The sequence below is a fragment of the Tachypleus tridentatus genome, chromosome 4 (assembly GCF_004210375.1).
Source record: "Tachypleus tridentatus isolate NWPU-2018 chromosome 4, ASM421037v1, whole genome shotgun sequence".
Taxonomy (NCBI): Eukaryota; Metazoa; Arthropoda; class Merostomata; order Xiphosura; family Limulidae; genus Tachypleus; species Tachypleus tridentatus.
In genome coordinates this window covers 3,903,940-3,921,587 of record NC_134828.1, presented here as the reverse complement: position 1 = coordinate 3,921,587, position 17,648 = coordinate 3,903,940, and the positions used below count along the sequence as shown (strand labels likewise).

General features: G+C 36.1%; 2 protein-coding genes across 3 annotated transcripts in view; one reads left to right on the top strand and one right to left on the bottom strand.

Annotated features, from left to right (window-relative positions):
• The window catches only part of LOC143248465 (small ribosomal subunit protein bS21m-like), a 49,810-nt gene that overhangs the window by 9,137 nt on the left and 23,025 nt on the right, over positions 1-17,648 (bottom strand). Inside the window, exons 1-2 of one of the 2 annotated variants that reach the window (XM_076496862.1) lie at positions 8,568-8,642; positions 5,776-5,902 (exon numbers count right to left, since the gene is read on the bottom strand). In XM_076496862.1, coding sequence (XP_076352977.1) covers positions 5,776-5,855 — 80 coding nt within the window. In that variant the 5' untranslated portion in view covers positions 5,856-5,902; positions 8,568-8,642. Of the gene's footprint in view, positions 1-5,775; positions 5,903-8,567; positions 8,643-17,648 lie in introns of those variants that run through there. The other variant, XM_076496861.1, reaches the window with a different exon arrangement.
• The window catches only part of LOC143248423 (inactive ubiquitin thioesterase OTULINL-like), a 16,881-nt gene continuing 6,965 nt past the window's right edge, over positions 7,733-17,648 (top strand). Inside the window, exon 1 of the mRNA XM_076496771.1 lies at positions 7,733-7,888. Within this exon, the coding sequence (XP_076352886.1) occupies positions 7,733-7,888 (156 nt within the window). The remainder of the gene's footprint in view (positions 7,889-17,648) is intronic.

Genomic DNA, 17,648 nt, shown 5'->3' with positions numbered 1-17,648 from the left:
GATCCTTCAAAGGGAATCACATTAAGAAAAAGATCTAATGTGTGTGTATAAATTAAAAACTGAAATGGCATTAAAAAGATCACCAATAACACTGTCTAATATTATGGACAAACCTTGAGACAGAATATTTAAAATGGTGCTGTCATTGAAAGTCGTAAAGACGGCAAGAAAGTAAAATGTGGCTTATTGTGACCTGAGTGTTACACAGACAACACACTGGTGCATCAGTTCCAGATAAAAGAAAACAACGAGTTAAACTGTGACCAATGCACAATCTAGTAAGAACAACATCCTCTTTCCAATCCTTATGGAAGCAACACGACCAAAGTCCAATATAGGGTTTTAGTTGGAAAAGCTTGTTTTCTCGTTGCTCACTCCAAGTCAACTGCCAGCTGGCATGGATCCGAGCCTTGAATACAGGACCATTATCCATGTATGGAACAGGCACAGTGGTGATAGTGCCAGAGCAGATAGATTTAGCTGTGGTGTTGGCGAGCACGCTCCTGAGAATACCAATGTGACCCAGTATCCAGAAAAACTGGATAGAAGTAGATGTTACAGAGAAATGGGCCAGTTGGTTTTGAATATCAGCATGAACAGTGTGCAAACTAACGCGGAAGCAATTCCAGGGCCAGTAGAAAACTAAGCGGGTCAGTATAAATAGTGCAGTTTGAGTACTGCTTAGCTTCTATGTGATCCAGGGCAAGAGAAATGGCGTACTGTTCAGCAGTGAACACAGAAGCTGTAAAGAGGATTCTGTACCCAAACACCAAACCACAACAAACCATTGCAGGGCCCACACAGTCACCTGATTTCAAACCATCTGTATAAATAGAAATGGAAGGATGGTTCAAAAGATGTTCTGCAAATAACAGACAGTATTTCCAATCAGGAGTGTCTGCTTTTCTCAGATGACTTAAAGAAAAATCACATTTGACAATTGTAATAAGCCATGGTAGAATGGGCTGACCAGTGGATACACCAATGTTATCCAAGGACAGACCCAATTCATCCAACTGCACCTTAATACGAAGGCCAAAAGGAGCAATGGCAAACCATCTGTTCTGAAACAGTATGGCCCACCGAGGAAGGTAAACACAACCCCAGGTGTGATGCTCCTGTAAAAAATGAAGTTTCAAAGCATATAGTAAAGAAGTTACAAACATAAGATCTGAACCAGGGAAGTGCGGAAAGCCCATTTGCAACAGTGAGAGGGAGTTGTTTAGTGATGGCATTAATTTTTATACTGAAAAGCGTGACACTCAGAACACAGCCCTGAGGGTCTTCAAGTTCCTGTAGAAAAGAACAGCAAAGTGTCAAATCCACATGAATCTCCTGTCCAATAAAAATATTTTAATAAAAATGGCCACATAACTCATAGATATGGTGGTCTCGCAAAATGCCATACCTCCATGTTGTATCATAAGTCTTCTCAATATCAAAGAATATTCATACAAGATGTTGTTGTTTGAGAAAGGCTTCTCTGATTGATGTTTCAAGTCCAATCAGGTGGTCCACGATGGAGAGCTGTCCTCAGAGCCCACACTGGGTGGATGAGAGGAGGTTGTTTGATTTGAAGTACCAAACAAGATGGGCATTAACCATCCTCTCTTAGGTCTTAGAGAGACAGTTCATCAAAGCAATTGGATGGTAGTTTGAAAGAATCTTGGGATCCTTCCCAGGCTGAGAGAAAGGTAGGACAATAACCTGATGCCAGGCATCAGGAAAACATTCTCCTGCCAGATCCAGTTAAAAACAATCAGAAAAATAGCAAAAGAAGCAGGAGAGAGATGATGCAACATGTCATAGTGTACATCATCAGGTCCAACCAATGTACTGCCAAACTGATGAAGGACCAGTTTGAGTTCCACCAGTGTAAAAGGACAATTATAGTCATAGAGACAATTAGCTAAAAGGAAAAGAGGTGATCACTCTGCCTGAGTCTTGATGGCTAAGAACGTGGAGGAAAAAGCAGAAGTGCTAGAGACCCGGCAAAAGCTTTCACCTATAGTATCGGTAATATTCTCGGTATCAGCTACTTTCTGGCCATCAGAGAGCAAGATCGAGAGGGGGACAGAATTATACTGCCCACTGACCTTTTGAATCTTGTCCCATATGATTTTGGAACTAGTGTTAGAAGATATGCCAGTTGTGAACTTAATCCAGGATTCCTTCTGGATTTGATGTTTTACCCACCAAGCACATGAATGGGCCTGCTGGAAAGCCATGCAGTTCGAGAGTGTGGGATACCTTTGGAAAGTATCCCAGGCCCGTTTTTGAGCTTTCCGTGCCATGTGGAAAGCAGGATTCCACTACAGACAAGGATATAGTGGAAAACATGTTGAGGTTTTAGAAATACACTGAGCAGCTGCTTGTGTAATACAGTCAGTTACTACTGCCACACAGTCATCTATTGATGGCTTACAGATGATGGCAGGATCAAGTTGTCCGAGAGCAGTGAAAAAGGTCCAGTTTGCCTGATCCAGCATCCACTGGGGCATGCGTGTCGGGTGGCATCAACCACGGCCAGTTTCTCTCAAAATGATTGGAAAATTGTCACTGCCTCGTGGATTATTGTCAACCCTCCATGAAAAATGGAAGAATAATGAAGGGGAGCAAATTGAGAGATCAATAGCAGTAAAGGACTGACTAGGTGCATGGAAATAAGAACCAATATTGAAAAGAGAAAGGTTGTGATCAGAAAGCATACCCTCTACAGAGCAACCCCTCCTATCAATAACAGCACTTCTCCAGAGGGGATGATGTCCATTAAAGTCCCACAGGGAGACAGCTACTGTTCAATGAGAGCATCAAGGTATGATTGATCATATGTCTCTCCTGGTGACAGGTAGAAAGAGAAAACAGTGATGGTATGACCCAAGGAAACATGGATGGCTATGGCCTCCAAGGGTGTGTCGAGTGGCAAAGACAGGTGGGCACATGATGATCAACCAACAGTGCCACCCCTCCATGCATTTGTCCATCATACAGCCTGTCATTTCTGTACAAAGAAAAATGCTGAAAGGTGACTGTATTGGAAGGTTTCAGAAATGTTTCCTGAAAGGAAAGACATACAGGATGGTAGGAAGCAATCAGTGTTTTAATGTCATTCAGATGAGAACGTAAACCTCGACAGTTCCATTGTATCAAAGTAGCTATTTTATTTATGTGTAGGTGAATTGGGTTAAGAACCCTTCTGTTTACAAACATGTCTTTTTTCCTTACTGTCCTTACTCGAGGGAGATCTATTTATCAGGTCTTTGCTGTTGGAAGAGGATTCTGGTGACTGAGAACGTGAAGAAATGATGATTTTGCATCTTGATGTGGGAGAAGAAGAGGTACCCAAGGAAATGCCTGTACCCGGAACCAAAGGATGTGGATCTTGGGATTTGCTGGAACGTATGTAAGGGACAGAGATGGGTATTGAAGTTGATTCATCAACTTTTTTAACTATGGAGGTCAAAAGACTTTTCATTTGTTTTGAGAACGATTCTTTTGGAAGCACAAAGAGTTCTGTCTGTACTCCCACAGTAGCTGTGGAATGAAGTGCAGCAGCATACATCCGAGATGAGGTGATGGACAGCAACTTTCGAGCCTCAGGATAAGTAATGTTATGAATTGTCTTCAAATGCTGCACCTCTTTTTCCTCCAACCATTTAGAGCAAGAATGAAAGTAAGATGGGTGAGAGCCATTGCAATTGATGCAATGAGGGTCTGTTTCACACTCTTAGGCATTGTGGTCCTTGCCACTGCAACAAGCAAACCAAGTGACCAAACCGCTGTCACTGGAAACATCAGAGGGTTTGGAATGTATGGCCATATCCTGAAATTAAGATAATCTGCCTTGATGGTGGCAGGTGGTCGTGGTGATGTGAATGTCAGAATGAGGACATTAGTAGGTTTTGTAATTCCATCTTTGGGATTGGAGATACGCCTCACTGCAGAAACTCCTTGAGTGGAGAAACTTGCAAAAATCTCTGACTCAGGGATGTTCTTCAAATCTCTCTCAACAATAACTCCTCATGATGAATTCAAAGTAGCACGAGGTGTAACCTCAATAGGTGTATCTCCAACTGCCTTTGAATGTAACTGTGTTGAGATGTATTTCCACCAATGTCACCACATTGAAGCTTCTTTACTGACTTTGGAGAGCCAGCAAGTCCCTCTAGTCTCTTCTAAATGAAAAAGGGAGACATTTCCCCTGAAGATTTGTCTAAAGAGGGATGTATAAGAAAATGAGGTACAGGTGTTACAGATGTTGGAGATTGCTGCTCAGAATCTCTAAGACATAGTCGTTTACCTATGGACTATTTTCTCACTATTTTAAAGTTTTTATTAAGAGAATCCATAATAAAAAAGGGAAATTTCAGTGCCCACTGACCCCACCCACCATGGAGCCTTACGAGAGATGCACCACAATGTGAAACAAGAACACTGTAGCAATGTCAGGGTTTTGTGAGCACTATACCCAAACACCAGCATCATATATAATGTCCACGATACTTGTTGAGAACATCCAACACTGGTACTTAGTTAACTCTAGCCCGAGTGGATCAGCCGACTGACTCAAGGGGCCACCCCAAGGCTGCCCGTCTACAGGAATTCAAGGTCATAGTGGTGTGTTAGGGTTGGACCCCTCAACCACCAGGGTCCTCCCCTCCTCTTCACTGGTCACCATGCACAGCAAACATGGGTGGATTTTCAGATGCCAGAGGAGGTAAACTGAAAGAACAGAACCTTCCCTGGGAGGTCCCTCACCACGCACAGGGATTCACACTAAGGGGACCAAGAAGGGTCTCTGGCTGGAAATGAGGTATGTAGGGTATGGATACCCCAAGATAAAGTTTCCAGTTGTACCACTCATTCAACCATTTCACATCTCAAGCACCTAGAGTATAATGTATATTCACAACATTTTATAGAAACAAGTACTGGTGAAGTTACCAGATGAAATGCCTTTCACCTTCTGTGTGATCAGATTGTTGAAATGGGCTGTAAAAAACAGTCATCATCATACTCTATCTGGGTTATGGTAAGATATTAGGAAAGTGTGTTTGGTTTCGACAAACTACACTGTAGGGCTATTATCAAGGTACATGTTATTTAGATAGACCATGACTACATGGAATGTAATAATGTTTCAAGGTTCCAAAATCATTTTAATACAAAGTACTGAACATTGTATTGTTCCTGCTTTCACTCTCGCATTACCAAACAAATATTCAAGTTATTTTCATCTTATATTAATAACTATAGTTTCAGTTACTTGCCTTTGTGTAAATCATCTTGTGCACTGTCCAGAATACCACAATGTAACAGTTCCTAAACAACTGATGATTAGTGTGTGAAACACTCGTCAATAACGCAGAACAACCTTAAGTGTTACACATCTTACAGTGTAGAACACTGGTCGATAAAGCAGGACAACCTTAAGTGTTACTACTACATGTCAACTGATACATTCTGTAACCAGAAAGTTATTTTGCATTAGTTAATATGAATAACTCTTCAGTTGAGACTATGTCATGCACTAACTTGTGCCAATAATTAATAAAATCTTTCAACTGATACCTCTTTAGATGCTGTCTGAATACCACTTCTCAATTAATACACACATAAGATATTTTCAATTAGATAATGAATAAAAATATGACAGTAAATCATAACTTGTCAAACACAACCACAGTCATTTACTTAAAATGACACACTGATATAAACTAACACAGTATTCCATACCTAGTGCTGCTATTGGTTTTTGTTAACCAATGGACTTACCGATTCAGTGCTCTAAAGGCTTCTTCTACTTGACCGTTCTGAACCAATACCGTTCTGGCAATAAATCTTGCATGCCTCATACGGAAGTTTTTTAAATAACGAAGTACAAATAAAAAAAGTTGTGTACCTAAGAAATGATAAAGAGAAACTGTGTAATATGTTTCTTTGTAAAAGCTGTTATAGTTACGAAATCGATAAGTTCATTAAACCTAGAATTTCATAAAAATAAACAAAACCTTGGAATACCAGATAATTCTGTTTTTCTCTCCTTTACTTATTTCTTCTACCAGTTTCATGACTTCAAAGGCCACTCTTCAAAATATAATTTCACCAATAATTTTTAACAAACATTCTGAAATACCGTTTTTCAACCAAACATAATTATCTGAGTTAAATACAGGTTGTCAAAATGTGTACACACATGTAATGCATTACATGTATAAATATATTAAAAATATCAAAAATAAATACAACCAGTCAATTTAAATTAAAATCTTGTTGTAGTTACTAAAGAAATACCATTTATTTATTCCATAATTTCATACATTTAATAACTTAGCAACAGTTTTACAGTTTCTACTGTCTTTACACATCGAGTTACTTTGGCCCTCTTTCTTCTGTCTGTTTAAATTGGCACCAAAAATATTTATAAAATATTTTTCTAAGAATAATTGTTTATGTTTAAAATTGCATTCACAAAAAGGGAAAACATGAAAATATGGCTTTTACAATATTAAATTTTTACAAAATACACTCTAACATGATTGCTCACATATAGTGTGCATTTTCAAGACATCAAACATGGAATTTATCTATTTAACATGGAATATCTTGGATGTTAAATTATTTGTGTCACCAACACATACACATTTTAAAAGATATATTACATTTTTAGATTTGCAAATAAATGAATTATTAATAAAAATAACATTTGATTATTGTTTTGATAAGTTTTGTATAACCTAAACTAAATAAATCACAGTTACACCTAAGGATACCTTCTTTAAACAAAAATTGTTTTTAAAGTTTATTCAATAATCCACAGAAATGTCTTGGTTGTCTGCATGATAAAATAATTTTATTATTTGTAAATACACATGTCACTTGTTAATCTACTATTTGTTTTAATTGTGTATTAACAAGTGAAATATGAACATTCATAACTGAACAATAAGTCACAACAAAATATACAACATTCTCCTTAGTTTCATTAAGCTGTTAAGTTAGATGTTTTTTTATCAAAAATTTATTCTTAGTAATTTCAAAACTTCTTGATATAACTTTCTCTGGAAGTGAGTGAAGTAAAATATTGTTTAGTTCTAGTGATCTATTTCCTCTTGTTTCTTCACTCAAAACCAAACGATATAATCCACTTGTAAGATTCAAAAAAACATTTAGTTTTATATGTTCAGGATAATTACTAAAAAAACATCTATATACTGATGGAAATGTGTGGGTTTATGAAAAATGTTAGTTAAGATTTCGTTTTATGTGAAACACCAATACATATAAATATGAGAAACTTCTCTTATTTCTTTGGACAATAAACTTAATTTTTCTCAGTTACTAAATTTAAAACAATAAACTTAATATCATGATTATCTTTCTATATTACAAAATAAATGTCTCACAATGTTACAAAAAAAATCATGTGAATTATTACATTACATTACATTACATAATTGTAATTTGAAAATTCCCATACTGCTATTAGAACAAGTTGGAACAGCTTTCTTGTCCATTTCTGTACATGATATTTGGTCAAAGATTTGTTTCTTATAAATAAATAAATAAAAAAAAATTAACTATACTTAATTTTTTTTAGGATAAAACCTTTATTAAACCTGGGATGAATTAATTATTCGTATTTATCTAGAAGCCTTCCACAGACTACAGTCACGTTCAGTACTAAGAGCTACCTCATTTGAGCTTTCTCTGTGTTGGTATTTGGGTAATTATGTGGAATACCCAGGAGGGGCAGGTGCACAAGACCTCTTTCTCCATCCCATACTTTGATGGTGGTCTATACTTTGGGTGTGGTATTTGGCATAACTTTGGGCCAGAGTATGACACCGTACTCAGGCCCATTTCAGAAAAGCGTCCATGTATAGTCGTAAAAGTTTTTTTCCCCCTTTTATTGTTTTTTTTTCTTTTCCTTTCTTTTTCCATATATATGAAATACTACTACTACTACTACTAATAATAATGATGATAAAATAAAACTAGTTTTAAGTGTCTAGTGTGTGGTGGCCAGCTTGTTTGATATTTCTTAAAGACATATTTATAGGAGAGAGGTATTTAAGACTATGTTCATCATGCACGTAGTATCTGTCGAGATCACACATTAAGTCATTTTATATCAATTCTTATTAAAATAATTTAGTGCATTATGCATGTCTTTCAGATATTGTTTCTATGTTCGCATACTTGTGGATGAAGTGCTACGTGGTACTTTGTAGGCTAAAGTTAAAACTGAATTTTGCATTCTTTGTAGTTTCTGTAACTGTTTGGGTGACATGTTTATCCAAGCTACCACATCCAAAGACAAATGTGTGACTTTTAAATCCATCCACTGTGACTCATACCATAACAGTCTTTACTTTTCACAGCCTTGGACTATTCAGTGGATCTTAAATGTAACTTTTAGTTTTAAGTAAGAAATAGAACATGACTGTTATTCTTAACTCTATGAAATCAACAAAAAGAATGCTAAAAAAACAACAGAGTATATATTCTCCTTATAACTTATATGTATTTTTTTCTTCTAAAAGCACATATAATTCTACACTTACTATTATTCCCGAAGAATAAGAAAACCACTGCATAAAAAAAGATGCTGCCTTTTTAAGTGTAGTAGTGATTTTACTGAAGACACCCTCTGCCGCTTAAAGAAGCTAATAGAAAAATACACAATCATAATAATATTGGTTGAAGAATAATTCGTGAGCGTTTTTTCAAGTTAAACAAATATATTCATAAATGAAATTTCGTAAAATATTTCATGTCATTTGGTAGATAATATTTTGCTCTAATAGATGGTGTGTTTGATTTTCATGTCTTTAATTTTGCTTTCATTTTCAGCTCATTAAATGGACTGTCAAGTGGACAAAATCGAGCATTTTCGACACCATCTGCTTTTCGCATTTAATTTCTTGCAATTTCGTTTAAAACAATGCATACTATATACCCAGGTATTACATGAAATAAAGTATCATAATAAATGTTTTGGGTGTAATGTGTTCATGCATTGAAGTATTGTATAGTCTTGCATGTAATGCTTGAATGAAATTATTTAAATACGCTCACGAATTATTCCTCAACCTAATATATATTTGAAGATAATCGCATTCTTAAAACTATATAACATCTTAAGTACTAACGGTAAAGTTGTGTCAACAATATGAGTTGACGAACAGATAGTAGCCAATAAGGTCATCTGAGTTCCAATTATAAATTATAAATACTGGAAATAAAATAAATGTCTAATCTGAATCCTGTACATGTCAGTGTAAGTACAATCCACTAATTTACGCTGTCATTACATTCCGACCTAATCCAATTGTTTTTCAGGACTTTCCTGAAGACGAAAGAAGTTAGCAAATAAATGGTATAAATTAAAGTTATTTGGTAATTTGTAAAGTAAAAATTTTGCTCTTTTGCCCTTAGATGATCATATAGGTTACTAACCATGATGATAATAAGTTAATTATTAGTCGTGGAACCAATACTGACGCTAGCAGAAGCGGGTAGAAAAAGTGCATATTTGAACTAAAAATCTTGAGTCCACGTATAAAACGTATGTTATATTTTCTGAATCTGTGGAATGATTATCAATTTTAAGACGACGTGTGTAAGGTTTCATTGTGAGACTTCTCAGAGAAATGAAGTGGGAAGCGTGCTTTGATGCAGTACAAGGTGGTAGCAATTAGCTTAAAGAAATCTATAATGCGCTTCAGGAGTTACATACATTCATAACAAATAATGCTGAGTCTTTGTTTCATGAAATACAAAAATACGATTTTGTACAATGTTTTATTCTGATATAATTTTCTTTCTATAGATTATCATTTGTTACTTGTTTGTTTGTTTGTTTTGGAATTTCGCACAAAGCTACTCGAGGGCTATCTGTGCTAGCCGTCCCTAATTTAGCAGTGTAAGACTAGAGGGAAGGCAGCTAGTCATCACCACCCACCGCCAACTCTTGGGCTACTCTTTTACCAACGAATAGTGGGATTGATCGTCACGTAATAACGCCCCCACGGCTGGGAGGGCGAGCATGTTTGACGCGATGGGGGCGCGAACCCGCGACACTCGGATTACGAGTCGCACGCCTTACGCGCTAGGCCATGCCAGGCCCTCATTTGTTACTAAAGAGCTTATTTATATTTACTTGTTAGTAAAGAGTTCAATTATGTTCATTTGTTACCAAACAGTTAATTTATGATTATGTCTATATGCTACCAGTTAGTCAATTTATTATGTTTATTTAAAATAAAGATTATCTATAACGTCTGTTTTGGGTAGAACTTGTTTTTGGCTTCACACATGTTAAAACTGGTTCTGATAAAAACTACTGACAAGGAAGTTAGCGATAAGTAAAATGGCTGAACACAAGCTATTTGAAAAATAAATACCTAGAAAGAGCAAAAATTTGATTTTATATAGGAAAATTTCGCATTGAAAATATAAGGTCAGATGAATTCTTATTAGTTAAAAGCTCTGCTCGAGGTGTAAGCTGTAAAAACTGCTTTTAGAGCAAGATTAATGAAACTATGCATTGACCACGCGACACTTTTTATGTATACTCAACCAATATGTCACTCATACAAAAGTATTCAGATCACTGGAGAACTTCTAAGTTCCCAAGGCTTCACTGGGCTTCTGCTTGACCAATACCTATGGTCTTCTGCTTTGTAATTCCTAATAAATAATACTCTACATATTTTACGCTCCAATCCACTTACATTCTTTTAACAACCATTTGGTTATCACATCGAAAGACCCATAGTTCGGTATAAAGGCAAGAGAGTTCTAACTGCGGACAATGGTTTCCATACATATGAGTTGACTCAGAATAAATGCTGTAAAATTGCCACCATTTTCTTCTTACCAGAAGAATTCACTAAAGTATACGTTCTCACTCTTTTTCTATCTCGCAACGTTTTTCCTGGTACAAGTTTCTTATAAATTAAAGCACCATATCTTCGATCTAGTCTAGTCTCTCTGGTGTTTGGGTATATTTATGTGTATACCCGGGAGGGTCAGGTACACTCGACCTCTTCCTCCTTCCATAACTTTGTTGGACTGGACAGATTGATATATATTTCGATTTAAATACAGAATGGCTGGAGTGATGTCATAAATTTAGTCTGGACCTTTAAGGGCAATGTCCATTCAAACTGTTCTTGATTTTATTATTATTATTACTATTATTATAATAAGTCTAGAACGTAGGTGGCCTGTTTTATTTTATCTATATTCTAATACTACTATTATTATTTTAAATGATTTTGCCTTAAAAATCTAATGTATAGATTTAACGAGGAAAGGTGTTTAGGTCTCTCTTCATCATATATGCAACACTTGTCTGGTTCGCATAACAACTCATTTTTTCGCCAATTTTTATCAAAATATTTTATTGTACTCTGTAGGAGTCTATCTGGTATTGTTTGTGTGTTTGAGTAATTACGCATGAACTTTGATGAAGTGGTTTTAGGTACTCTGTATGCTGATGTAATTAGTGTATTCTGTAATGTTTGGAGTTTGGTTTGAATTTGATTTACACTTACACTGATCCATGCAGGAGCTGCATAGTCTATTACAGGTCCAATGTATGACTTGTGTATTTTAATGATGTTTTCTGGTGTTGTTCCGTTGTTTTTACCAGTTTAACTCCTAGCATAGTTTATTCTTTGCCAAATATTACTTTTTATGTTATTTACATGTTTTATTCATGTAAGTTTTGAATCATATGTTAGTCCTAAAAATTTTGCAGATGTAGCAGTCTGGAAGCGTTCCCCATTCATATAGATTTGGGGTTGAACTTTTTGATATTTCGTAGATTTTGAAAATATTACTAGTTGCGTCTTCGCTATATTTATTTTGATTCTATATTTTCCACAATATTCACATAATCTATTTAGTTGTGGTTGTAAGCTGGCGGCTTCTGTTTCTGGTGTAGGGGCACTTTTCCAAATTGCTACATCATCAGCGAACTGAGACGCGTATCCATGGTTTGGATCTTTTAATGGCATATTACTTACATACATGATGAAGATAATAGAGCTAACTACCCCTCCTTGAGGGACTCCAGCTTCTGGAGTGAAGAACTCCGAGAAAGTTCCATCTACGTTTATTCTACATTTTCTATTTTCCAAAAAGTTTGATTGTTTGTTTTGGAATTTCGCACAAAGCTACTCGAGGGCTATCTGTGCTAGCCGTCCCTAATTTAGCACTGTAAGACAGCTAGTCATCACCACCCACCGCCAACTCTTGGGCTACTCTTTTACCAACGAATAGTGAGATTGACTGTCACATTATAACGCCCCACGGCTGAAAGGGCGAGCATGTTTGGTGTGACGCGGGCTCGAACCCACGACCCTCTGATTACAAGTCGCACGCCTTACGCGCTTGGCCATGCCAGGCAAAAGTTTGATAACCAGCGAATAATTCCACGCGGTAGTCCCATTTCATACATACGGAACCGAAGACCGTTGTGCCATACAGTGTCGAATGCTTTCTCGATATCGAGGAAGCAGAGACGACAATGCATTCTTTATTATTAAAGCTGTTTATTATTGTTTCAGTTAACCTAATTAAGTGATCTGTTATTTGTCATATTTTCTAAATCCGTTTTTTTCTTCTGGTAATTTTGAATTAATCTCCAAAATGTGGAGAGTCTATTGCTTATTATTCTTTCAAGAATTTTGCCTACACAGCTGGTCAGGCTGATCGGTCGATAACTGTTTGGTTTATTGGCTGGTTTTCCATCTTTGTTGAACATTAAAATGTTAGCTTGCTTCCAAGAAACTGGGATATATCCAGAGTATAGAGAAGTTAAATAGGGTTATAGGTGGTCAAATAATTTTGGAGTGCCTTTTTTGAGACGTATTACTTGTATTCCATCATTTCCTAGTGCTTTGTGTTTTGTATTTTTGATTGCTTGTTCAAGTTAATTTAGTTTGATTGTTTTGGTGAATAGTTGGGTATTGTGGTCATTTGTTTTGTTAGTGTTGCTGGTTTTAATATTGACTGGAAAAGTGTGGTTTATATAATTCTATGTTATTTGTTACGTGGTTGTTTATTTTATTGTAGTAGTAGTTGTTCATGTCGGTATCATCATTGTGTGTTTTTAAATGTGTTTTGTAATTGATGTTTGAAGGTTTCTGCTTTTTCTTTGTTGGTATGTGCTAAGGTGTTGTTATATTCCAGTGTTTGGTGTTTTCTTGTGGCGGGTTCATTTGTGAATCTTTTCAAGTGTAGCCAGAACTTGCTAGGGTCAGGTTGTTCATTTAGTTGAGAGCAGAAGTTGTCCCATTTTAAGTTGTTTAATTTCTGCTCTAATTTTATTTCTAATGTTGTTAATTGTGATTTTATTTCTTGTTCTCTTGTTGCTATAAATAGTATTCTTAATTGTCTTCTTTTGTTTTATCATAGATAATAGTTGTTTTGTTGGTTTCTATGTATTGTTTGTGTTTTTTAAATATTTCTCTTAACGTTTTTCAGTCAATGTGCTGTTATTGTGAGCACAGATGGCCCTCGAATAGCTTTGCGCGAAATTAAAAAAAAAGTAGTTATTATGTTGCGAAGATATGGTATTGTTTTTGTGTTGTTTTGTACCATATCTTCGCACATAACTAACTGTTTGTTTTTTAATTCATAGAAATAAACAGGGCCATCTGTACTCATGATAACTAAAGCACATTAAAAAAATTAAGAAAATATTTTTAATAAACTGATAACTTATATAATGTTTACAGCTGCTTTGGCTAAAATATCCAGTGATAACTAAATGCAAGTTTAAGATCGCCATTTTCATTTGAAATGATGTGCAAGCTATACACTTACTGCTAACAATTTCACCAATTTACAAAAATATTTTGATTTCATCGAGTTGAAATATCTTATATCTCTTACTGAAATATAGAAGAAAACTGTATTTTCTCTCCAGACATAGTATGAGTTTCTTTATTACTCCCCCTCTAGTACAGCGGTATGTCTCCTGATTTACAACGCTAAAATCAGGGGTTCGATTCCCTCGGTTTGCTGAGCAGATAGCTTTTTTGTGGCTTTTGCTATACGAAAAAACACACTTTGTTTCTCCTTTACCTTCCTTGAAAATTCCTATCTACTAAATATTTCATTGTCAAAATTGGAAACCTTTTCACAGTGTTAATAAAAATAATTGTGTATTTTTCCTTCAGATAATTTGATTCGTTTTGAATTTCGCGCAAAGGCTACTCGTAGCCGTCCCTAATTAGCAGTGTAAGACAGCTAGTCATCACCACCCATCGCCAACTCTTGGGTTACTCTTTTACCAACGAATAGTGGGATCGACTGTCACATTATAACGCCCCACGGCTGAAAGGGCGAGCATGTTTGGTGTGACGGGGATTCGAACCCACGACCCTCTGATTACAAGTCGAGTTTCTTAACCACCTGGCCATGCTGGACCATTTCATACACAAAGTGCATCATAATTTCTGTGTTTATAGAAGAATTTAATGACAAAAAATATGTAGTAGGACATGTATAAAAATATTCAAACAAATAGAAGAAACTAACCCAATACACTTTTTTTAGATCATTAATCAAATAACCATTATGAAGATGGATGTGTCTGAGGAGCACATTAGGTATATAATGTTTTGTGAGTTTAAAAAGGCAATAGTGCGGTAGAAACTACACGGAACATTCAAGGTGTTTATGGTTCAGGAGTCTCTCATTGAAAGTAAATGTTGAAGGTGGTTTCAGAAGTTCAGATCAGGTGACTACAGCTTAAGTGATGCACCAGATTCAGGTCGTCCTGTCAAGTTTAATGATAACTTGCTGCTGGCTGTACTTGATTAAGAATGTGCTGTAACAGTTAAAGAACTAGCACAGAAGCTTAATTCAATCCATTCAACAATTTACCGTCATCTGCAATAGCTTGAAAAAGTGTCAAAACTTGAAAAATGGGTCACCCATGATTTGACAGAAGCCAATCTTAAAGCAAATGGACATTTGCACTTCTCTACATTCTCTCGTGAACGTAACACTTTTTTTTGTGACTGTAGATGAAAAATGGACATATTATAAAAATGTTAAGCACTGCAGACAATGGCTCAGTGCAGGTACACTGCTAAAGTACAGCCCAAAATGGACCCCCATCCAAGGAAAGTCTTTTTTAAGCATTTGGTGGGATATTGCTGGTGTAACTCACTTTGAGTTGCTTTCATTCAATGTAACGATTACATCAGACTTCTACTGTCATCAGTTAGAGGTGCTTGAATGTTGCACTGAAAGAAAAAAAGCCTGTTTTAATGACTCATAAAGGTGTTGTGTTACACCAATATAATGCACGGACCCACATAACAAGGATCACATCTACAAAGATTGAAGAGCTAGACTGGGAAAAACTTCCACATCCCTCCATATTCTCCAGACCTTGACACATCTGATTATCATCTATTCCGAAGTTTGCTGAACTACCTTGATGGAAAAAAGCTCGGAACACATGAAGACAGCAACACTACCCTCTCACATTCTTTTCCTCTAAACCCAAGAATTTTATAGAAGTGCCATTCAGAAGTTTGTGAATCGTTGGCAGGAAGTAATTAATAATAATAGAACATACATTATTGATTAAATAACATTAAAATAGTTTGAAATCATTTCTCTTTCTCTGACCCTAAAATAAAAAAAATTACTTAGGGATGACCTGATAGATTAACATTAGATTACTGTAACATGTAGATACTCAATAATTCTCTACACTTTACAATACGTGTCTTTAGGGAACCAACCCTATATTATGTATGAAATGAAGAAGTAAAAAAATAATACATGTAATATTGAAGTTTATGATGTGAATGTGTGCAATAAATGTGATAACATTTTATCAGTGAAAAACAGCCTTTTCAAATAAAATATATCACACTTACTTAGTGAGGGTTGTGTTTTAGTGTAGGCATATATTTACCCATTGCTGTGCGTTATATAGAAATTTAGTAACACTGACACTAGAAAAGTTCACCTGTATTCTCAAACAAATCTCCATGTCTAGTTCCAGCTGCAGCAACATTTTACACTGAAACTAATGTGATCAAATAGTCAATAGCTATAGTAAATTATCATGAACAGTATCAGCTAGCTTTGTTTGTTTTGTTTTGAATTTCGCATAAAGCAACTCGAGGGCTATCTGTGCTAGCCGTCCCTAATTTAGCAGTGTAAGACTAGAGTAAAGGCAGCTAGTCATCACCACCCACCGCCAACTCTTGGGCTACTCTTTTATCAACGAATAGTGGGCTTGACCAAACATTATAACGCCCCACAGCTGAAAGGGCGCGCATATTTGGCGCGATGGGGATGTGAACCCACGACCCTCAGATTACGAGTCCTTTGCGCCTTAACACGCTATCACAAGTTGTGTTTATTATCATTACAGTGTATGAAGTTAGCTACCACATCAAGTAATCTTTTGCTCATATTGGAACATAAAATAGCCAGCAAACAAGATAAATACACAACTGGGAATGTAACAGCCTGAAAATAGTCAATAAGGCAAAATATTGTAGGCATTATTTATTCAAACACAAATTTTTCTATTTTGACTGAATTTACATAATCCTAGTCAACAGCATGGAACCAAAATAAGGGTTTGTAGTTTAAGTAAGTATGGTTCACAGTGTCTCCAGCCTTGAAGAGCATGGAACCAAAATAAGGGTTTGTAGTTTAAGTAAATAATGTCCAGCCTTGTTTCCTTTTTTTTTATATAATCCCTGCTTACAGTTTTCTAAATTCCAATTATTTATTTCGTGTATGTACATATTGATTCACATTCACTGCATATGGAGAAGTAATACGTTCGTCAGGTGTATAGGTAAGACTCATGGGGCCCAGGCAGCATGCTCTGCAGGGTTCTTGTCACTTAGTTAGATCAACTGAGCAATTTTATTGAAATATCTCATTTAAAAAAATTCACCCTGTTTCAGGGAATGTTGTGGTCGAAATACCCTTTCAACCACTGAATATTCAATCATATATCCACCTAGTTACTTGTGGCAACTGAAGTAGCTATTATTCAATATATGGTAGCTTCTCTCGTAATGAAAGAAGTCTGTTCAATAACTCAAAACAGAAAAGGTCACAGAACCTTTAAGTTGTCAGTGACATGGCTTAATGATTGTCAAGCCTGTGATAACCAAGAAGTCAGTAGTAGCTGGGCTGACTGACTGTTGGAACATAATGATTGTCAAGCCTGTGATAACCAAGAAGTCACAGTAGTTGGCTTGACTGACTGTTGGAACATAATGATTGTCAAGCCTGTGATAATCAAGAAGTCATAGTAGTTGGCTTGACTGACTGTTGGAACATAATGATTGTCAAGCCTGTGTTAATCAAGAAGATAGTAGTTGGCTTGACTGACTGTTGGAACATAATGATTGTCAAGCCTGTGATAACCAAGAAGTCATAGTAGTTGGCTTGACTGACTGTTGGAACATAATGACTGTCAAGCCTGTGTTAATCAAGAAGTCATAGTAGTTGGCTTGACTGACTGTTGGAACATAATGATTGTCAAGCCTGTGTTAATCAAGGTCATAGTAGTTGGTTTGACTGACTGTTGGAACAATTTTCCATCTGTCTCTTGAATTTTCTCATCTGATTTATCTTGA